The sequence below is a fragment of the Galeopterus variegatus genome, unplaced genomic scaffold (genome assembly GCF_000696425.1).
Source record: "Galeopterus variegatus unplaced genomic scaffold, G_variegatus-3.0.2 Scaffold764, whole genome shotgun sequence".
Classification (NCBI taxonomy): Eukaryota; Metazoa; Chordata; class Mammalia; order Dermoptera; family Cynocephalidae; genus Galeopterus; species Galeopterus variegatus.
Genome location: NW_007726875.1, coordinates 405,914 through 427,921, shown reverse-complemented (window position 1 = coordinate 427,921; position 22,008 = coordinate 405,914). Strand labels below are relative to the sequence as shown.

At 50.9% G+C, this 22,008-nt stretch overlaps 1 protein-coding gene and 1 pseudogene across 3 annotated transcripts; one reads left to right on the top strand and one right to left on the bottom strand.

The window, feature by feature from the left end:
* Positions 1-993: 993 nt before the first annotated feature.
* ZSCAN1 (zinc finger and SCAN domain containing 1) lies at positions 994-20,149 on the top strand. Of its 3 annotated transcripts, none has more exons than XM_008572214.1 (5): positions 994-1,365; positions 2,924-3,433; positions 6,541-6,635; positions 17,672-17,816; positions 18,357-20,149. In XM_008572214.1, exons 2-5 carry the CDS (start codon positions 3,064-3,066, stop codon positions 19,076-19,078), a joined length of 1,332 nt encoding a protein of 443 aa, XP_008570436.1. In that variant the 5' UTR covers positions 994-1,365; positions 2,924-3,063; the 3' UTR covers positions 19,079-20,149. The 3 variants fall into 3 exon arrangements, 2 of the variants coding, with proteins under 2 accessions (XP_008570436.1, XP_008570435.1); XR_550441.1 differs by lacking the exon at positions 994-1,365 and having other exon boundaries at positions 2,537-3,433; positions 18,357-19,592; positions 19,944-20,149; XM_008572213.1 differs by lacking the exon at positions 994-1,365 and having other exon boundaries at positions 2,537-3,433.
* LOC103590086 lies at positions 14,703-17,353 on the bottom strand (annotated as a pseudogene).
* Positions 20,150-22,008: the final 1,859 nt, after the last annotated feature.

Here is a 22,008-nt window from a genome sequence, read left to right as displayed (position 1 = left end):
GGCCGGCCTGCCCGGGGAGGAGCGGCGGGGCGGGCCGCGGGCGCCACGTCGGCGGGAGCTGGCCGGGGATCGCGTTAGAGGAAGCGCGGGTGGAGAAGAATTGGGATCTGGGCGGGGGAGTGGGGGTCGCGGCCCAAGGCCAGCGGTGGGGCCGGGATTGGGGAGCCCGTCTGAAGGTCCGCGGTTTCCGGGGAGGCAGAGGGCGGGGGAGCTTTGAATCCGCGCGAGGGGCTTGAGGTGCTGGGGGTCAGAGGTCTACGTGGAGAGAGGGCCGGGGCCCCCCCTTTCCGCAAGGCCTCTGGCCCCAATTGGCGTCTACCCCAGTTTGGGGAAGAAAGCCACTCTTCCCCTGTCCACTCCAGACGCCACTCGCCCAGTCCAAGTTCTTTTCCCCACCTGAACCAGCAGTCTCGGACCCTCCCCCCACCACCTGACCAGCAACCCCGGATCCACCGTCGCCCCTTGCCCACCTCCACAGTCTGCTGCCCTCACACATTTCCCCAGCCCATTTATTTGTCACTGAATTATGGAGTTCTCCTGTGTGTCATTCTAAGCTCCCAGCTCCTGCTTGACCCCGTCCCTTATAACCCCCAGCCCCACTCTTGTCTCAAACCTATTCACCCACTAATAAGCATCCAGGGTCAACTGCAAAGCCCTTGTGCTTCTCTCCCCAGCACAACTTGGGGTCGGGTCTGCAGATCTCAGTGCCCACTCCAAGTGGACCTGGCCCTTCCACATGTCTTTGAGTTCTCCAAGTGACATAGACACACACACACCCAACATCAATCCAAGTCCTGCCCAGTGTAGGACCCCACGGCCACCACAGCACCTCAAATGAGTGCCCCAGATACTCCTCACTAGCTACATCATCTCAGGCCCCCTACATCTTTCAGGACTCATATCAGCCCAGGAACCCCACCCCCACCCCCCCACATCAGCCCTGAACTCCCATTTTGGCCCAGGACACTCACAGAGACATCAGCCCCCACATAGACCCCAGACTTCTGATGTCTTCAGCTAAGAGCTGCACTTGACCCCAAATTCCCCATAAACCTCATCCCAGGACCCTGGAGGATGCTGAGGGGTTGAGGCCCTAAACCTTGGAATCTGCCTGAGTCAGGCTTCCCTGAGCACTGGAGAAAGGACAAGGTCTGAGACCCCAGGGCAGAGGGAACTGCTTGGAGCTGCAAAATGGGCCTTTTTTCCTTTTTCAAAAATACATATATGAAACTGTTACTACAGCATAAGAGTATTTTTGCCTGTGGTCTCAGCAGGGATGACTAATTTTGTAAACTCCCAGTCAGGGTGCAGGTGGCAGGGGAAGCAAGCTCGAAGATTACCTGTTACCGGCAGGGCACAGTCCTGGTGAGTCGCCCTTTCTACCTCCGTGCACCTGTCCTTTCTCCCTGATTGTAAAACCCACGCAGGAGAACTATAGAATACGTAAAAGATGCACCAGAGGATCAATAAGGGAAAATCACATGGAATTCCCCCCTTTTCACTTGTCTTATCATAAGCATTTATTCATATCGTTAAAAATACTTCCTGAAGATTTCTTGGTTTTTTCCCCCATGCTGATGAAGGTCACACCTGATCGTGGCACCATTTGGAAGAGACTGAGAGAAGTATGAAGAAACAAAGCATTTGGGTAGCCAGCAATCGTGGGCCTCTTTCCAGTGTCCCCTTTTAAGACACTCGTATAATTTTGCATCCCACTTCCCCCTGCGCCTCATATCATCTGTACATCATGTCTATATCCCCTTGAGCAAGTTATGATGTTACTGTGCATTTTGCAGTGGAATACTCCCAGGTGATTGGGGCAGGGGTGGGAGGGGGCATGAATAACTGATCCTACCAAGCTCAACTGTTAGGCACTTTTATAGTGAATCTTGGTGCCTAAATTTTTGTCCACATTTCAGATAAATTCTGCAGCATACCAACTTCTATAATGTCTTGATATACAAGGTGCCACTATGTTTTCCAGAAAGGCCATGCCAGTTTATACTCTCACCAGTGGATCAACGCAGAGTACAGTTGTTAAAAAAGAAACCAAAATATCCCTGCTCATTTTTATTTTTATAACTTTTAACATTTTTTTCCTTTCTTTTTATTTTAACTTTTAACTTTTTTCAGTTATATGTTGACCGCAGTGAGCTTGGGAAATGCACAAAAAGTTTTATTTTCATTGCCCTTCCCACTTTCCCTCTGTCATTAGAGTCCCTCTCCTCCAGTCCCCCTGGCCTTCCTCATGGCCCCCTGCCCCAGCCGGGATTTGGCAGGAAAGGTGAGGAAGACAACAAAGATATCACCTCAGGAGACCTCTGCTGAGCTATCATTATTATGTAGCCCACCTGGCTGTTTCCATTTAAATGGAATTTAAATCTAAAATGCAGTTCCTTATTTCAAATGCTCTGGAGCCACAGGTGGCTGGTGGCAACTGAATCAGACAGTACGGATAGGGAACATTTCCATCCTTGTAGGAAGTTCCATAGGAGAGCGATGGCCACTCCACGAGGGCAGGAATTCCTTTTCCCCCAGCTCCTCAGTAAATGTGTGTTGAATGACTAACTGAATGAAGGGGAGATAGATATTAAACTAATTAAGGAAAAGAGATGTGTTCAGGAAGGGAGGGGGGTTGTGAAGATAGCACATTGAGGATGGGGTTCAGGACCTCTGAGCTGGGATGAGCAGCTGGGAGGAAACAGCAGGTGCAAAGGCCCTAGGGCAGCCAGTGGCTTGTCCTCAGCACCATGTATTCTGTGAGCTGCATGAGGAACATTAGGTTAGAATGAGGTGGGGAGAGCACTGGTCAATTCTTTGGGGTACTGGTGGTCAAAGCATGGAGATGAGGAGCCAAGAGGGCATACTGGGCAGGGAGGGTCACCATCTGATGTGGCCTCTCTGTCCCTGCCCCTCTCTGCAGACGCCTGACTGCTGACCACACCCGCCTGCTGCCACCTGGTTCTGTCCAGAGCCGCTGAACTGCCGTACTGTCCTGGGATCCAATCTCCCCTACACACACACATACACACACACCCTTGGAGAGGCCCTGCAGCCAGAGAGATGCTCCCGCTGGTCAAAGCCCTCACCTTCCCCAGAGATCCCCAAACCCCAGCCCCAAGTGAGCAGGACAGGGCTGCTCAGCCAGCCAGCCCCCAGAACAACGAGGCTCAGCGCCTGCGCTTCCGACAGTTCCAGTACTGCGTGGCGGGCGGGCCACACTTCGCACTAGGCCAGCTCTGGATGCTGTGCCGCCAGTGGCTGCAGCCCGAGGCCCGCTCGAAGGAGCAGATGCTGGACCTGCTGGTGCTGGAGCAGTTCCTGGGCGCGCTGCCCAGCAAGATGAGGACCTGGGTGCAGTCACAGGGCCCCCGCAACTGCAGGGAGGCTGCCAGCCTGGTGGAGAAACTCACACAGATGTGCGGGCAGGAAGGTGAGAGGCTGCAGGCTGGGGGGCTCTGGGTTGGGCAGGGGGAAGAGCAGATGCACCCCATGTCTCCCAGGACCAAGCTTCTCCCCGTTCCTCTCAGACTCGAGTGTGGCAACCACCCTCCCCTGCTCCCACCGCTTCCTGTTGTCCCCCTCCCAACCAGCAGTGTCCAAGCAAACGTCTCCTTGTCCTGCCCCGTGCTTGTGTTTTTAAGGTTTTTTTTACACACAAATGTCATTGTGCTGCACACCTTGTCTACCTCATATTTCTCGCTCAATGATTAAAGATCCCGCCATTTTCCAAGCATCCATCTGCCTGTGGCTTTGCATCCCCTGCCTTCTCACTGTCTGCTCTCCCTCAGAAGGACGCCAGCACTGCCACTTCCTCCTAGCCACACAAAACCATCAGTGCACGAGTCCTGGAGATTGTTAGCCTCCCAAGCTGGTTGTGGGGAGGGACACCTAGGTCTGCAGTTGTCACAGAAAGGTCCGCAGACGGAGGGAATTTGCTGGCTCAGAGAGCTGCGGGGTCCAGGCGTGAATTTGACGCGGTTCACTCTTTCCCCTGCAAGGGCTTTGTCCTTGCCCCTGTGACCCATGTCGAGCTTCCATCCTCCCATGCCACAGTCCCAAGGAATAGGGCTCTCTCTTTCCTAGTAGTGTTGACAAAAGTGCAGGAATTGGATACTGGGAGGCCCAAAAAAGCAAGGGTAGACAGTGAAAGCCAGTCGTGTCAATGTGTAATAGAGAAGACTCCCAAAGGAAGAGCAAAGTCTCAGTGAATGTTTGGGGGAGGGAAGGACGCCAGGCAGGAGCAAAGGCAAGGGAATGAGAAAGACTATTTTGTGTGCAGGTGTCACTGGCAAAATAGAGAAAGGGAGGCTGGAGAGAGGGAGAAGAACAGACCCTCTTCCTGTCGCCTATGAGCAATCAGTCCATGGTGTCATGGCAGGGCTTGACCCAACATGCTCGCGACCTTTAGTCTCAGGTGACCCTAGTCCTCTCAGTCTCCATCCCATCCACGCTAGTTGCAGTAGCAGTGGCCCAGACATCTCCAGACCTTCCGTTAAAGAAAGCATTGCAGTTTGCAGAAAACCGGGTTCCCGGGTTTCTACACTGCCCAGGGGTGGCTGGTGACATGCTTGGGAAAGTTTTCGGAGTCATACTTTGCAGAGGTTCAAGTGTAGCTCTTTGAGAGTTGGAAGGGGCAGAATGGTGTCGCAAAGACATGCAAGGCAGATAAATCGGCCCTTTGAACTCACTTTTCCTGGGGCAAAGGGGCCAAAGAGCACTTGCTTCTGTCCCTTTGTGGGCTCAGCAACCCACCCAAGAAGCGGTGTTTTGCTTCTTATATGACACGAGTTTATGAAGCTATATAGAAATTGTTATAATGAACACCCCTAGACCTGCCACCCAGCCTTACCAAAGCTCAACCTATTGAAAGGCTGGCTTTGGGTTATTTTTTTATTTTTTTTATTTATTTATTTTTTGTCCTTTTTGAGACCGGCCGCACCGCGCTCAGCCAGTGAGCACTGTGAGCGCACCGGTCATCCCTACATAGGATCCGAACCCATGGCGGGTGGGAGCGCTGCTGCACTCCCAGCGCCGCACTCGCCATGGGCTCGGCCCTTTGGGTTGTTTTTAAAGAAATAACACACTGTGGAGTTAAACTCCCCTGTGCCTGTTGGCCGCCACACTCCCCTCCACTACCACCTCCAGACGTGGCCGCTGCCTTGGATTTTTTATTGTACGTATGTGTTTGTACTTTTTCCTCTTATTTTGGATCCATAACAGTATAGTCACCCCTTAGTATACAAGTGGGATTGGTTCCAGGACACCCCAAGGATACCAAAACCCACAGATACTCAAGTCCCTGATATAAAATAGCGTCATATTTGTATATAACCTACGCACATCCTCCTGTATACAGTACTTTAAATCATCTCTAGATTACTTACTATAATACCTAAAACAGTGTAAATGCTATGCGAATACAGTCATACACCATATATCGCCACATATCTATGTTTCAGTCAACAACAAACCACATATGCAACAGTGGTCCCTTAAAATTACAATGCTATACCATATAGATTTGGCGTGTAGCAGGCTATACCATCTAGGTTTCTGTAAGTATACTCTACGATGTTCACACAATGAGGAAATCACCTAATGATGCATTTCTGAGACCGCATCCCCATTGTTGTGACACATAACTGGCTGTTACACTGTATTGTTTAGGGAACAATGACAAGGAAAAAAAGTTTGTACATGTTCAGTTCAGACGCAACCATCCGTTTTTTTCCAAATATTTTTGATCCGCGGTTGGATGAACACATGGATGCGGAACCCACAGGCTGACGGTATATAGTTCTGTTTCCCAAGGCCCCTCTGTAAATGGTGTCCTTCTGTACATGTCATTCTGCCCTTGCTTTCTTGCTCCACGTTGTGTACATTGTGCACTTTCTCCCTCTACATTGTACGTGTGCACTGCATACTGTGCGTGTGCGTTGAGCATTGTACATTGCACATCATACACTGTGCCTGTGTATTGTGCATGTGCATTGCACACTGCGCATGTGCAGTGCACATTACGTGTTGTACATTATGCCTGTGCGTTGTGCGTTGCACATTGTACACTGAGCGTGTGCATTGCGCATTATACATTGTTCCTGCAAGACAGAAATGCCCACGAAGTAATATTTCAGCATGGATTTAAAGGTTGTCTGGTTGGGGAAGCTGAGCCTAGTGTCCAGGCTTCCCAAGTTAGTTGGTGCTGCAGTGAATGTACTCATGGGATTCTGTGAGGCCTCTGGGGTGGAGTGTCAGGTGAGGAGGGGACTAGTCCTGGCTGCCCCTGTTGTCACCACAGGCTCATACACAGCAGCCATGGCAGGGGCAAGGTCTGGGGCAGGGCGCATGGGGCTGCTTCTAGAAACTTGTTGGAGGGACAGAAGTGGTAGCATTGCTGTTGCTCTGGCACACTGCTTGGGCCTCACTGGGGGTTTGCAGGGATGTTCCTAGGTAGGGATGCCCTCTGAAAAGGAGTTCTAGAGAATTGGGGGCTCTGGGAAGGACAGGACTTTCTCACCATCCCTTTCTCCCACCCAGTTCTGGCATCTCTGGACTCTGCCAACTGCCAGGACAGGAGCATCGGCGAGGAGGAAGACAGGAAGAGCGAGAGGTCCCAGGGAGACCCATCCCAGGTGAGCCCGGGGCCCCCAGCTCCGTGCTCCTGCATCCATGGGGCGTGTGCACCGCTCCAACAAGCTCAAGGACTGTGCAAGGTTGTCCCCAGCACTTCCAGGAAGTGCAGCCTCCATACCTCTCACCTGCCCCACAAATCCCAAAAAGTCCTGGGATTTAATGCTGGGCAAGAGGCAGTAAGTATGGGTTAGCCAAGCCAGCCATCACAGATCCCACCATACACATCCTTGTCCACCTCCACCCCGGACCTCAGTCAGTCATTCCACCAGGCACTAGCCATGCAGTGAGATCCCTGTCCTCATGTCTGGTGTAACCATGCCAGATGCTGGCTATATCAAGAGATTCCTGGTCCTGCCCTGACCTCACCTGTAGAGTTAGTGTCTGTCATAATCTTCTCCCAGTGAACTCTGTGGATTCTTGGAGGGGGTTGGGAAAGAGACACTGAGAGGGCCTCCCCAGCAGCGAGACCTGCTCGCACAAAGGTGTGTGTCAGGAACCGAGAGAACATTGGTATGGCTAGGGAGATTAAAATTGGGGGTTGGACCACGCAGACCCATGTGGGAGGCACAGCATTAATAGGTAAATTGCAAAGAACAAAAATGTAAAAGCTGTCAAACAAACAGCAGGTGTCCCTCCTATTGAAGTATAAGTCCCAACACTTTCTGCCCACTGCATCTTAGTATCGGAGTCGCCAAGGGAAACGCAGCACAGTGAAGCACCAGATGAAACAACGCTTTCCTCATGCAGAGAAGAGGCAAAGCAAGAGCAGCGTACGTGGTGGGCATCAATGCCCTGGGGCTGGCAGGTCCTTCCTTGCAGACGCTGTAGGGCCAGTAGCTATGCCACCCTTCTTGCGCTGCAGTGGGAGGAGTCCGCCTGCTCCCTGCAGAGGGTGTGACCTAGCAGTGGGTGGGCCAGGGGCCAGGTGAAGCACACGTGTAAGCAGGATGACAAAGCCCACATTGAGTCTGAAACAGGGAAAGATATCCCCCACACAAAGGCAATAAGCCCAGCACGAACTGTGAGAGCTCTTGATAAGGAAGTGCTCTAGGCCCACAGCAATTAACTAAACTCATGTGATCGAGAAAATGCGTCGAAAGATTGTACCTGTGAGACTGCCTTTCCCAACTGTCTTATTCCGTTCAGGCTGCTGTAACAAAATACCATAGACTGGGTGGCTTATAAACAACAAACTTATTGCCCATCATACTGGAGGCTGGGAAGTCCAAGATCAAGGTGTGGTGAATCTACTGTCCAATGAGGACCCCTTCCTGGTTCACAGACAGCAATTTCTTGCTGTGTCCTCACAGGATGGAAAGGACGGGGAGCTCTCTGGATCCCTTTTATAAGGGCACTAATCCTATTCAGAGGCTCCACCCTCATGACCTAATCACCTCCCAAAGGCCCCCACCTCCTAATACCATCATCACCTTGGGGGTTAGGGCTTCAACCTATGAATTTGTGGGGAAACAAACATCCAGACCACAGCAGCAACAAAAATAAATCACTTCCCCCTTTCCTCTGGCACTGAGCAGACTTTCAAGACCATGTTCTCATTATATCCTGTCTCCTCCCAATTCCTGGCTGTGTCGGGACCTCAGTCCCTCCAGCACACCCCCGTCAGCCTGGTCAACCCCAGGATGCTCCCACCTCTTGTGTGGGGCCACGACTGAGGTTGTCATCCTTCCCTCAGAGCCCCTCCACATCATCCTCATGCAGCCTCATAGCGTCTTTGGCTTCCACCTGTTCTCTACGTGCATGCTTGGAAGGCGGAAAGGAGTCTCATATTTCTCTTTTCAAAATGAAAACGTTCCTGTGAGCACAAGAAAAGATGCTAAACATCACTAGCCATCAAGGGAATCCAAATTAAAAATACAATGAAACACATCAGTACATACTCATTAGGATGGCGGTTCACCAGCCGAACGTTCGCACGGCTGGAGTCACACCAGAAGTGTGGCAGGAGCATTCCCCCAAGGGAACTTGGGAAGATGGGTTGCTTAATTGTCAAATGAGTCCCAGAAAAAGGAGGATGTCATCGATCTTGTCTGCAAAGATTGTGTGCGGTGACAAAGCCGTTGAGGTAGCCCATGGGTAGCCTGGAAAAGGTGTATTGAGTCCTCTGCGGCAAAGGCAGAGTGGAGTTGAAAGGCTGTCGAAATAGGCACTGAATAGAACATGTTAATTAATCTATAAGCACAAAATATTTACCAACTGTTGAATAGAATCAGTAATTTAAATAATGTTGGGTATTGGGGATAGGGACTGTTTTAATTTAGGATCTTTAAAATGAAGAGCACCCCTTCAGGGCCGACCCTGTGGCTCACTCAGGAGAGTGCGGCGCTAGGTTCGGATCCTATAGAGGGATGGCCGGTGTGCTCACTGACTGAGCACGGTGTGGACAACACCAAGCCAGGGGTTACGATCCCCTTACCGGTCACAAAAAAAAAAAAAAAAAGCACTCCTTCAGTGATTAGAAGAGACACAAGGTGGAAATAAAGATTTTGTTATTTACACACACAGTACTCAGGGAGTGCATGGAGAGAGAGAGCGCGAGCAAGGGTCCGAGGCACATGCCTTTATTAGGGTCCAGGATGGGGTGCACAAGTATCCAAGAAACGCCCTAGGCTTGGGCAATTTGAAACAAGCAGGAGCAAAATTGGCAACAGTCAGGGAGCCTGAAGCCTGAGGCATGTGTTATCTAAGGGGTCCAGCCTATCTGGAAAAATAAGTTCATGGAAAGTTTCCTATTATGTTTTAATTCCATTTCTCCATGAACTTTTCGAAGTGCCCCGTATATACAGTAATAAGTCTTAATCCATGCAGGCCCTGTTTTAACTTACATTGGGCCATATTAACTACTTTACCTGGGTGCTCATGGGGTCCTATTTTATCTAGACAATTTGTAAGAGACAAATAACGTATTTTAATGTTATTATTTATTGTGTTAGAGCATTTATGCCCAATATAAAATATTTTACAGCGTTTTAACTTACATTGGGCCATATTAACTACTTTACCTGGGTGCTCATGGGGTCCTATTTTATCTAGACAATTTGTAAGAGACAAATAACATATTTTAATGTTATTATTTATTGTGTTAGAGCATTTATGCCCAATATAAAATATTTTACAGCAATGGAGACTATGACTGAGAAAAATGCAGGCAAGGCTACAGTGAAAGCAAAGCATACCCACTTTTTAAATGTTGTATTTGTTACCTTCTCAAGATCATAGGGCAGAGGGTTTAAACTTAGTGGAATCCCCGGATATAACAATAATTACAGCCCCGGTATTGATTGAGGCCATGAACTTTTGGCCATGAACTTTGAACTTGTCAATATGTGCATTTTAGCAAATGTTAAGATTAGAACCTGTGTTGTACAGGCATAAAAGCCAATCACTGCCCTTTTTTTATCTTTTGTAATATAAATTCTTTAGTATATAAATTAGTATACAAAATTTGAATTTCCAACTGGATCAAATTAAGGAAATTTGTTTTAATGTTGTTATACATTATGCGTACATACACACAATTTATCTATTTATTATATATTTATAATCTATTTAATTACCTTTTTTTCCCCTGCCGCTTACAGTTTTATCTGCAAATCAATAAGTAATCAAAATAGGGCTAGCAGCATTACATTTGTTCAACCTGGCATTTACTCAATACTTAAAATTTAAAGTTCCTTTTTTTCCCCCTTGCACTTTTAGCTGCCTGAAGCCACAAATTCTTAGTTTTTTGTCTCTGGTGAATAAGGGGGAGAAGAAGAGGGGACCAGTTTCTCTAGGCAGTATCCTCTCCCTGGGGAGCTCCCATCACAGGATAGTCAGTCCCTTTCTCACCATTTTTTTCCCTTTAAGTAAAATCCTTAGAATGGCTTATATTTCTAAGCGGCTAAATTTTTTGTTGTTGTTGGCCGGTACAAAGTTCGAACCCCAGAACTTGATGTTATCAGCACCACACACTAACCAACTTAGCTAACCAGCCAGTTCTAAAATATTTTTCTTCCCCCTGCTTCTTGTTGGATATAAATCTGACAAGTTCCTGGTGGTCTCAAATGACCCCGGTGGTTCCCATTGGCACCGTTTGCAGGCAACCGCCTCCCTCTCTGGGTTGTCCCAGTCGACCTCATCTGGGTTTGGATCCTGCCCCAGTAGTGTAACTGTGGTAGGACCATGCAGCGCGGCCTCACGCCCTCCCAAGCATAACAATAGAGTATTAGTATGTTGATGGGCTGCTTCAGCAAGCAGAGCCCAGACGCCCTGGGTAGACACTTTACATTTCTTTAATAGTTTGTTAACCTCCTCACTGGTCTTGGGATGGCTGGGAATGTGATGTTCCGGCCTTTTAATTTGAGTCATTAAGTCCTTTGCCATCTTGCGCCAGAGGTTAGGAGCAGAGCCCAGACGCCCTGGGTAGACACTTTACATTTCTTTAATAGTTTGTTAACCTCCTCACTGGTCTTGGGATGGCTGGGAACGTGATGTTCCGGCCTTTTAATTTGAGTCATTAAGTCCTTTGCCATCTTGCGCCAGAGGTTAGACCCTTGGTAACCCATAGGGTCAGGGGATGAAGCGCTACAGAAGCAAAAAAAGGCTGCGACATAGGGATCGCAGATCCTAATGACCCCATCCCTATGAGGAAAATCTAGCCTCAAATACTGCCTCCTCAACTCAGTAGGTAGTCAGTGTGCGAATCCCACACACAATCTGCTAAGCTATTGCACTAGCCCGGTATCTACCTGAGAGCCCCTCGATGGAGGCTACCCCACTTCTGCCTCAGCAACAAGCTATTCAGACCCAGCAAGGCCTTCAGAATATCCTCCATTTCACTCTAACCAGTAGTTCCCCTTCAGGGGAGTGAGTGGTATTAATCATGGGAAACAAGACAAAGTGAGACCTGAAGACCAAAGCCTTATGGGGTCCAGGGCACTACTAAAGCATGTTTCCTATGGGGAGTGCTAATTGGATTTAAAACAAGCAGGCATGAATTCCCAGAGGTCACACTGTGACTGAGAGAGGGTCACTGTCCATCGGTCCAAGATGAAAGAAAGAGCCACAAGGAAGAGAATGTGATGGCCTCTAGAAACTGAAAAAGGCAAGGAAATGGAATTTCCCCTTGGAGCATCCAGAAGGAAGGATCCCTGGCCAACACTTTTGACTTCAGCCCAGTGAAACTGATTTCAGGTGTCTGGCCACCAGAACCCTAAGAGAGAAATGTGTATGTTTCAAACTACTAAACTCGTCATAATTTGTTACAGCAGCGATAGGAAAACAAATATATACTACATACACTAAAGTACACACAGGAGAATAATAGACCCAGGGCATTCCCTTATGACTTTTATGATTCCTAGGTATTTTTGCCTTTATGGACCCCCATAAAAATAATATCAAAAGTTCAGTTAGTGAGCCTCCATAATATTTAAAATATTAAAAATTATGTTTTATGACCACGCTGGTAGAAAGATGAATATATTCCAGGCTGGAGTAATCATGTTGTGTTCTTTTTTTTCCCTCCCTTCTGATTTTAAAAGAAATTAAAACGTTATCCTGAGAAACTCTGTCCCTCCCCCGAGATCAAGTTCGTGGGCCCTGAGCACTAATGGGGGAATCTGCCCTGGGTGGACCACAGTTGCCCGCCACTAGCTACTGTGGCATCTGCCCGCAGATCCCGGACTCACCACGGAAGTCGCAGATGTGCTCACATGACGTCCCCCCCCCTCACTACAGGGAGTTGCCTGGATTTTGAGGACTCCTGTTTTGGAGATCTTCAATAGGGATGGCAGCTAAGGTCCTCCCAATCTCTTTTCCTGTCACTGGTGAAGTTGTGACTAAGGGGATCCCTCTTGGCACTGGGTCTGGCTTATGCGCTCAACTACAGTGACATCCACTAGTGTCTAATGAATGGCATCCATGGAGCAGCCACAGAGCTGAGGCCTGATGCATGTATGGGACTACAGCCCTGAAATCCGGGGCAGTAATGGCACCGGTGCCCGGAGCACAGGCATTCCTGCTGCCACGATGGTGATAATACGAGAGGCAGCTTTGCTTGTCAAGCAGCCTGGAGCTGAGAATGGCAGGCGAGAATGGGAGCATAGGCGAGTAAAGAGTTAGAGCAGCTCTGGGGTTGGGGCAGGACCTAGTTCTCTATGTCTACAGCGGCTAAGCTGTTGTGCAGAGTGTAGGCACCCTCAGTGATCACTTAGCCCTAGATCGCTTGGCTCCAGGGCAAGACTGTGAACTAGCTCCATAAAGCCCTGTGAAGGTAGCTGCTCAAAGCTCCATGGAGGTAAGCTGCCCGAAATCCTGTAGGAGTAGCTCCCTAGAGTCCCTATGTGGGAAGCTCCCAAAGTCCCCATGTGGGTAGCACCCCAAGGTCCTGGCAGGTAGCTCCGCAAAGTCTTAGTGGGTAGCTCTCTGACATCCTGGGGAGTGGCACCCCAAGGTCCTGGCAGATAATTCCTCAAGGTTCTGGTGGCCCTGGTGGGTGGTGACCCAAGGCACTGGCAGGTGGCTCCCTGAGGCCCTGGCGGGTGGCGACCCAAGGAACCCAAAGCCCTGGCAGGTGGCGACCCAAGGCACTGGCGGTGGCTCCCTGAGGTCCTGGCGGGTGGCAACCCAAAGCCCTGGCAGGTGGCGACCCAAGGCACTGGCGGTGGCTCCCTGAGGTCCTGGCGGGTGGCAACCCAAAGCCCTGGCAGGTGGCGACCCAAGGCACTGGCGGTGGCTCCCTGAGGTCCTGGCGGGTGGCAACCCAAAGCCCTGGCAGGTGGCGACCCAAGGCACTGGCGGTGGCTCCCTGAGGTCCTGGCGGGTGGCAACCCAAAGCCCTGGCAGGTGGCGACCCAAGGCACTGGCGGTGGCTCCCTGAGGTCCTGGCGGGTGGCAACCCAAGGTCCTGAAGGGTGGTGACCCGAGGTCCTGGTGGGGGCACCCCGAAGCCCTGTCATGTGGCTCACCGAGGCCCTGGCAGGTGGCTCCCCAAAGAGTAGCACCCCCAAGGTCCTGCGTAGGTTGTTCCTAGAGTCCCCATGTGGATGGCGGCAATGGCTATTGGTTACCTCAGTGGCAAATGATGCCGGTGTCTTCTGTGAAGCATATGGCTGGGGTCCCGGGTGGGACTGGGTGGCTGATGCTGATCTTTTCCTTCTCCCTTCTTAGTCCTTAGTGGTCTCCTGACATCTCAGGTATGCAGATCTCACCAGTGATCCTTTCTATGTGTATATTCTCCAATTTTTGCTCCACTGTGTTGTTGCAGATTCTTTAATGAGCCCTTGAGCCCTCTGGGCAATTGTGGTTTGTGAATAGTTCTCTGTAGTTGACTTTCTGTGGAGAGATGATGGCTGGTATCTCCTACTCCACCAATTTGGTGATGTCACTCCACTCTTTCCCTTTTATCAGCATAACCTAGCACCACTGCTGCCTCAACTAAAACCATTAAAGGTACAGCTGACCCTTGAACAACTCGGGTTTGAACTGCATGCGTCCACTTAAATGCAGATTTTTTTCAATAAATGTATTTTCTCTTCCTTATAATTTTCTTTTTTTAAAAACTGTACCAGAGTATACTTCTAATTTATTGCATTTTAATTTTTCTCTACACATAATAGCTATGCAGATAGAAATACATGTGAGTCAGTTTTTCTTAATACACTAGGCAAAAAGTGTTGGGAAGCTAGACACCCACTGGCTATTTTTTTTCCTGGTACCAGATCACGATACTGCTGAGTTCCTTCAAAACATTAAAGTACAGCATTACGATGCTGCATAATCTTTCAAGATCACAAAATAAAATGCAAAGTTCTTCAATCCATTTTAGAAAACCAGCAAAATTCTATAACAAAATCCTACAGGAAAAAGTACACCAATATCATTTATAAACTGCAATTTAACAGCTTATTAAATGTAACAAAACGTAACAAGATATAAAACCTAAATCCTAAAGTTACATAATTTTTACAGATAATGGCCCTGCCTCCACCTATACTACATAAGACTCAAGACAGTAGCTTCCATACCCACCAAGCTCCCACTGGCCACCTTCTCACCAGCCCTCACTAGTGGCAGATGCCAGCTCTAGCACTGGTCTTGGCCCTGGACCTAGCCTCATACTGGTCTTGGCTCTGGCCCTGTCAGCCTCATCTCCTAGGGCCTCAAGATGCTGTGCTGGCCAGTGCTGGGATTCTTCCTTATGGAGCTTGGCCAGGTTGCTTCGGGGACCCCAAGAGAATTCATATTCGGGTGGATTGGTGCAAGGCTCCCGCCTGTAATTGAGGTATTGCTGCTGCACAAAATCTTCTGTAATAAGCCTCTTCAGCAACCCAAAGAGGAAGTGATACTTTGAGGAGTGCACCACCAACCAAGGCAGCATCTCCCAGACCTGGGCCTCCCTAGCGCTATTACTTTTCACGCAGAGAAGACCCAAGACCTTCACTAAGAGACCCAATCTGGGGCCATGTTCTCCCAGATCCTTCCCCTCAAGAAGTTTTAGTTTGTTGATCAGGATGTAAGTGTGACGTTTCTGGTCAAGCTGTTTCAGCTCTAAACCAAAGACATACTGCAGATGCTCTGCCGCCCTGTGGTCATCTCTGGCAACAGATCCTCAGGTCTCCGATAATGTATTTCGCCATCTCGAAGCGTGTGATGGGACTCTTCTTGTCCTTCAGCAGAAACTGCACCAACTCGGCCACCATCCAGTTCACACGGAGGTAGTCCCTGCTCTGTGCCAAGGCTTTGGCTGCCAAGGCCCTCATCTTTCTGGGTGAGGCCAACTCCGCAGCCCCCTCCTTCCTCCTGGTGCCGGCAGCGTTGAGGGTATTAGTAGTCAAGTTTTGGGGGAGTCACAAATTATACGCAGCCCCTTCGGGCAGACGCGAGGGCCGAGCGAGCAGGTCCAAGTGGGCCTCTAGCCTCTCGGCCTGTCCATCAGGTACCCACCCAGGCCCAGCAACTGCTCCTTCAAGAGAGGATGGAAGTTTGTCACGTCCACCGAGCCGCCAACCTCCCTTCTGCAGGCGCACACCTTTCTGCAGATGTGCACCTTTGCAAAGCCTCGGTGAGGACCCAAATCCCCCTCCCCGGATTAGCTCTTAATTCTCAGGCGCAGAAGTAGGAAGCTCAACGCTGCTTGTCAAAAAGGCCTGGAACCTGGAGACGGAAAACTGGAGAGAAGAGATGCACTCCCCCATGCTCCTTGCTGGTTTGCATCAGAGCCGTGGGTGTCTAGCTTTCTCGAACTTCTATCCAAATTTCAAAAGTGGGAGTGGAGGAACAAACAGGCCTCTCCCGGGATTGTGAAAGCGATCTTGTTGATGGATGCAACAAAAAACAAACGCACTTAGAAGACTTCTACTGCCTGCCTGGCGTGTCACATGGGATACGTGTCTTTGTAACACTGAAATTCAAATTATTTTCTTTTAAGGGCCCTGAGCGATTTTTTTCTCCTGTCTTGTGAATTAGAAAATATCTCCATTCCCTCCCCCCCCCCAATCTTTTTCTCTCTCGCAAACCCCAAAGATCTTGTTTTCTTTTTATACAAAATAAATGTGCCCATCTTGGGATGTCACACAGGAAAAAAAAAAAAACTATATGTGGATTTTCAACTGTGCAGGAGGTCAGTGCCCTTAACACTGCGTCATTCAAGGGTCAGCTGTAATCCTGCAACAGCAGTGAGCAGCAGGCGTTCGTATTTCCCCGTTATCCTTGCTTTCTTTTTGCTGGGTTGGTTGGTTTGCATCGGGACCCTCCAAGGCGCGCCGGCTCTCCCGTGCATCTTCCTCACCCTCCAGTCTCCCCAGTCCCTTGATCTTATCTCTGAGTCCCACTCACTCACTACCCTGAGCCCCCCTGGAATGATCAGAACTCAGGTCAGATCCTCGTGGCCCAACGGGACTATGGGGATGTTTTTGTTTTTGGAGGTACAGATATGGCCCCAGGGATGTCCTGGCTTCTGCGCCTAGCCCGTGTGTGTCACTAGCTCCTCAGATGCTCCCACTGGCGGCCATTGCTTTAGAGTCAGAGGGATGAAAAATGTCCATCTCTACACACACACACAAGTCACCCACTCTTCTTTCCATGCAACCCCTCCCCGTCATTGATTACAGTCTCAGCCACCAAGTGGGGAGAAGCAGAAAGGAGGGTGGACTCCGCTGATGAGGGTCCCCGAGGCAGGGACTAAAGCGAGTCCTGCCTTTGTACCTGCATTTTATGGCAGCTCCTCTGGGTACTATTTTAGAATCCCACAGATGTTTGTTTTCCAATCAAAACTAGCATTTAGTAAGAAATAAAAACCAATAATCCAGCAAACACAGCATCCAGATATTCCCAACCTGAGAGCAGGAAGAATCTTATACTTTAACTCCTTCCTGCCCCACTCCATCCCCAGCTCCCTCCCTCCCTCAGGGTCAGCACAGTCCTCCCTTAGAAGGCTCAGGCTCATGTGCCCCCAGGTAGGGTGGGGGCATCAGAAAGCAAAGAGGACAATCCAAGACAGGCCTTGTCAATGTGTGCTTGACCAAATCCTGGTTGCTTCTCACTTTTTGTTTATCCCAACACACTTTCTCCAACGTTCATGATTTGCAGTGATAGTTGTCGCTGTGTTTTTTCCTCAAGAGGACAATCCAAGACAGGCCTTGTCAATGTGTGCTTGACCAAATCCTGGTTGCTTCTCACTTTTTGTTTACCCCAACACACTTTCTCCAACGTTCATGATTTGCAGTGATAGTTGTCGCTGTGTTTTTTCCTCTTGCGGAGGTTTATGGAGCCCATGCAGGGTGCCAGTCTCAGCACATTGCCTGGACCTCATCCTTTGAGGCCCAGAGTGAGAAAACTCCTGGGACAGAGTCACACAGCAAGTGTAGCTGGAGCCAGGACATAAAGCCAGACCCATCCGTTTAGGATTCTTGCTCTTCACCGGTAGCGCAGTCTCCTCCTAGGAGGAAGACTGGTAGGAGACTTCCTACTCTGCGGTGGGAGAGGATGGCTGCTGTGGTGCAGCAGCAGAGCAGGCCTGTGTTTGCCATTCCAGGCACTGGAGCAGATCCTGGATGCAGCAGCAGCAGCAGCCCCCTCGGGCCTCCCTGAGGAAGGTGAGTGGCCAGAGCCCACCCAGCCCCAGCAGAGTCTGCTCTCCAGGGCGGAGGTTGAGGCGCCCTGCATCCCCAGCTTCCTCGGTGAGTGACTGACTCCTGTAATGGAGGTTGGGCCTGACCAAGGGTTAACCCCCACCTCACTCCTGCAGCCAGGGGCTTTGCTCATGGGTGGGATTGTAGACTTTGGTGGTGAACTCCAAATCTCTCCTAGAAACGGTGCATACCAACTGTGAGGACTGAGATCTGGAGACTCTCTAGCACCCCACCTCCCAGAACAGCCACTCACACTGTTCCACCCCATGACCAGGGCTTTGGCCTCCCAGCCTGAATGGGCTGGCCAAGCCAAAGGTGGACAGACTGAGGATGCTGGAGCAGGGAGCTGCCCAATGGGCTGGCTCAGGAGAAGACCAAGGGGTCAGGGCTCTGATGTGTGCCCCCCACAAATATGTACCCTTTTATCTTAAATAAGGACAGAATGGAGGGAATGGGGGTCTTACTGAGCAGAGACAGAGCCTCTTGGCTCAGTCAGCGGGACCCTCCACACCCCTTGCAGGGTCCCAGGGAGATCCCCAGCCCCTATCCCTCTCACACCAGTTAACCCATCTCCCTCACCCTCCCCAGGCTCCCTGGCTCACTTTCCTCTGAAGCCTAGTATCTGGGATGAGCCTCCTTGTGGAAGGGACAGTCTGGTCCAAGAATGTGCACGGCCCTCCTCAGACCAGCAGGCAGAAGAGGGCACCATGGACACCGCGCTTCAGGGGATGGGTGGCAAAGGACCCACCCTTGAGGGGCCCATGGCCCAGAGCCCCCAGTCTGGTATGGTTCCAGGCCCCAAGTCTCTGAGTGCTCTGAAAAGTGGTTCTAGAAAGAAACCAGAGAATGCTGAAGAAAGCAGCCTCCACCTGTCATTTCCCAAACACACCAAAGGTGGCACCAAACAGGCCGCCACAGGGGTCTCAGGAGTGCCACAGGTACCCCCCAGGAGGCGGCCCTTCCAGTGTGGTGATTGCGGGCTGGTCTTCACCTGGGTCACCCACTTCATCGAACATCAGAAGATACACCGCGAGGAGGGGCCCTTCCCATGCCCTGAGTGCAACAAGGTCTTCCTACACAGCTCCGTTCTCGCTGAGCACCGCAAGATCCACCTGCTGGAGCTGCCGAGGAAGAAAAACCCCCGGAGCAAGAGGCCCAGGAAGCAGGCCCAGGGACGCCGGGGTGGTGGGGGTGAAGCCACTCCCAACTCCAAGAGGCCCTTCCAATGCAGCATCTGCGGGAAAGCCTTCCCTTGGATGATCCACCTCATTGACCACCAGAAGCTCCACGCACCCAATGACCAGATGTGACCAGCCAACCTCGAGATGGGCCATTCTGTCTCCCCTGGGCCCTGAGTCCCTTGGGGAGGGGGGACTGATAGGCCCCAGCAGAGGAGGGAGACCCCTCAGCCCTCACCGATCTTTCTCCCACCGATAGGACTCTTCTGGGAAGGACACTGGCTATGCATACTTGTTTCGGGATTGATCATGGACAACTGCTCGGCGGCCTCCATCATCTCCTCCACAACGGGAGAAGGTTTCCCCAGGGGTCTCAGCTCATCAGTAATCCTGCGTGCTGTGTTTTGCAAGCGGTTCATTAGCATCTTGTATTTCAGAAGCCTTTTCCACGGGACCCAGTTTCCCTGTGAGCACTTGACCTGGCGGCGATTTCCGCCACTGGGTTTTCATTTCACTGTCCATATCCCAGAGGTTGGTGAGGGCAAGAGCTGGCCAGGGACAGCTCCAACTCTGAAGGATGCAGGCTAGCTGACCCCTGCCTCCCTCCCACCAGCCCAGCCCACTTGGAACCTGACAGATAGACAAGGTTGTTTTTCTTTTTTTTCCTTTTCCCTTTTTTTGGAGGTGTGGGGGGATAGTAAAATACACATAACATAAATTTTACCATTTTAGCCATTTTTAAATGCACAAGTTCAGTGGCATTAAGTACGTTCATAATGTTGTACAAACTTCACAACCATCTAGCTCCAGAATGTTTTCACCTTACCCAGAAGAAAACCCCGCAGGCATCAGCGCTCATTCCCCATCCCCCTCCCTCCAGCCTCTGATAACCACTAATCTGCTTTTTGTCTCTACGAGTTTTAGGTTTTTAGATCTGACCAAAACTGACCTGCATGTTTTGTTTTACTCACAGAATGACTTTTTTTTTTGATGATAGATGCCATTTTTTAAAACCATAAAAATCTGGCTTTCTGGTCTGCTTGGAAGAAACAGATAATCTCCCAAGAGTGGAGCCACCTCTCCAGGTTGGCTGGAGCAGGGCGCAGGTGGCTAGTGTCCACATGCCCCACCGCCAGCGGGAGACTGTCCCCACCTGGATTCAGCTTCTCAGCCATCCCCTTTCAAATGAAAGCCTTAAAAGTTTTCGTCTTTTTCTTTTTTCCTTCCAACTTCACTTGGACATACAGAATGTTGGGTTGACTTTGAATCCCCATAAGCAGAGACCTCATTTAAATCATTCCTAAGTCGCCTTTCAACTGGAAAAGCCTTTGGACTTGCCCAGCCCTGCCCGCTGCTGCGTCTTGACCAAGTCGCCCCCACTCATGGCCTGTTCCCCAACGCTCATGGGCAGTACAGGTCCCACCGGACCCTCCGCTGCCTTCACATCACTCGCCACCATACTTGCCTTCTGTCGCTTGCCTTCTCGGAACTCTCCCCAGCTGGGCCTCCAGACCTCCTTCCTGGCTCTCTTTGGCATCCCCAGCTTTTCCTGCAGTCCCCATCAGGGGATTCTGGCTCTACCCCCACCTTAACTGCTGGTGGGCACCAGCTCCCCTCCCAGGCAGCCATCTCTTCCATCCGGCAGAGGAGGAGCTTCTCCTTCGGAGCATCTCAGCCCCACAGTTAACCCATTACTCTTGAAAGCCCTCTGAGCCTGTCCTCAGGTACAGGATACTTGGAAACAGAATGGAGCGGGAGTGTCCACATTTGTTGGGGGTGGGGAGCCAGGAGCTCGTTCCATGCAGTTTCCACTTCAATCCCCATAAACCGAAGGTGCATTCACAGCTCTGTTGGTGGGGTGCCGCTGCCCAAAGGGCACTGACCGGCCCGACCCATGCCAGGCTGCTCCCTCCACTGCCATGGCCCCGAACACCCAGACGGGGCTCTCCAGAAATGTCTGCCTGGGCGTCCCACAGACCAACTGCCCTCCAGAGGTATCTGCCTGTTGTCCCTCAGTCCCCAACTGAGCTTGTCCAAAGAAATCATCTTCTCACTGTGCAAAAACAAACAAAAACCCAACTGCCTCCCCTCTGGGGTTCCCACTGTCCCTGGAGGGGCAGGTACACTCCAAGTCCCCAGAGGACTCTTGATGACACCCTGGGCAACAATAACGTGCCCTAGATACCCCCCTCCCAACCCATCTCTGTTCTTTTCTCCTCTGCTTGTCCTACCCCAGGCTTTCTCTCCCTTTCCTGAAAGTCTGCAGCTGCCTCTACGCAAACTCTGCCTTCAGCCGTTCCTCTCTGTCCCATCCCTAGCTTGCAGCCCCCAGGGTCCCTCAAAAATGCAGACACTGAAATACATAACACCTAGCAGACCAGCTCCACCATGTCCTTCCCTGTCAGTGTGCTTCTCCCCCATTACCCTGGTGGCGGAGGCTGGCATCCTTAACCCACTCTGCCTCAGCCTGTTTCCACACTGACTCCCCACCCTCCACCTCCCCCGGTCTCCTTGTGGGCTGCCTCCTCTATCTCTGTCAAGAACAGTCTCTACTGCCACACTCTTCCTGCGCCCAGCACAGAGCTCTCCCTCTGGAGTGACTAGATGAGCAGTGCACGAATGAGTAAGTGAACTTCAGCGCCTGCTAAGACGCTAACTCTGACTGGAGTTATCAGCCAGGGAAGCCCTACATGGACCTCTGTGGAGGCAAGTTGGCCGCGCCCTGGAGGCCACTTATGCTCTCTGCCCAGGCTGATAGAGGCGAGGATGTGGCTCAGAATCCGGGCCTGGAGAGTCACTCCTCAGAATCACAGCAGCTGCCCTGATTCACGCAAGCCACCAAATTGAGTTCTTTGCCCAGCTTGCCCAGTCCCAAGACCCTGCCCAAGCCATAATGAGCTAGAGCACCAGCCCCTCTCTTCTCTTTACGTTCATCCTACCTGTGACAGCCGTCTCAGCATGCTTGGCTCCCCCTGTGCCTTCCTCTGTCAGCATCCCCCAAAAGACCCCAGCGCCTCCTCCCCCATTGTGACACTCTCCAGCCCTTGTCACAGAGCATCTGC

Bases quoted from the DNA above. Each gene is read 5' to 3' on its own strand.
- ZSCAN1 (XM_008572214.1), top strand. From the start codon at position 3,064: ATGCTCCCGCTGGTCAAAGCCCTCACCTTCCCCAGAGATCCCCAAACC. The intron at 3,434-6,540 runs GTGAGAGGCTGC...TCTCCCACCCAG, and splicing joins ACAGATGTGCGGGCAGGAAG to TTCTGGCATCTCTGGACTCT. The intron at 17,817-18,356 runs GTGAGTGACTGA...CACCCTCCCCAG, and splicing joins CTGCATCCCCAGCTTCCTCG to GCTCCCTGGCTCACTTTCCT.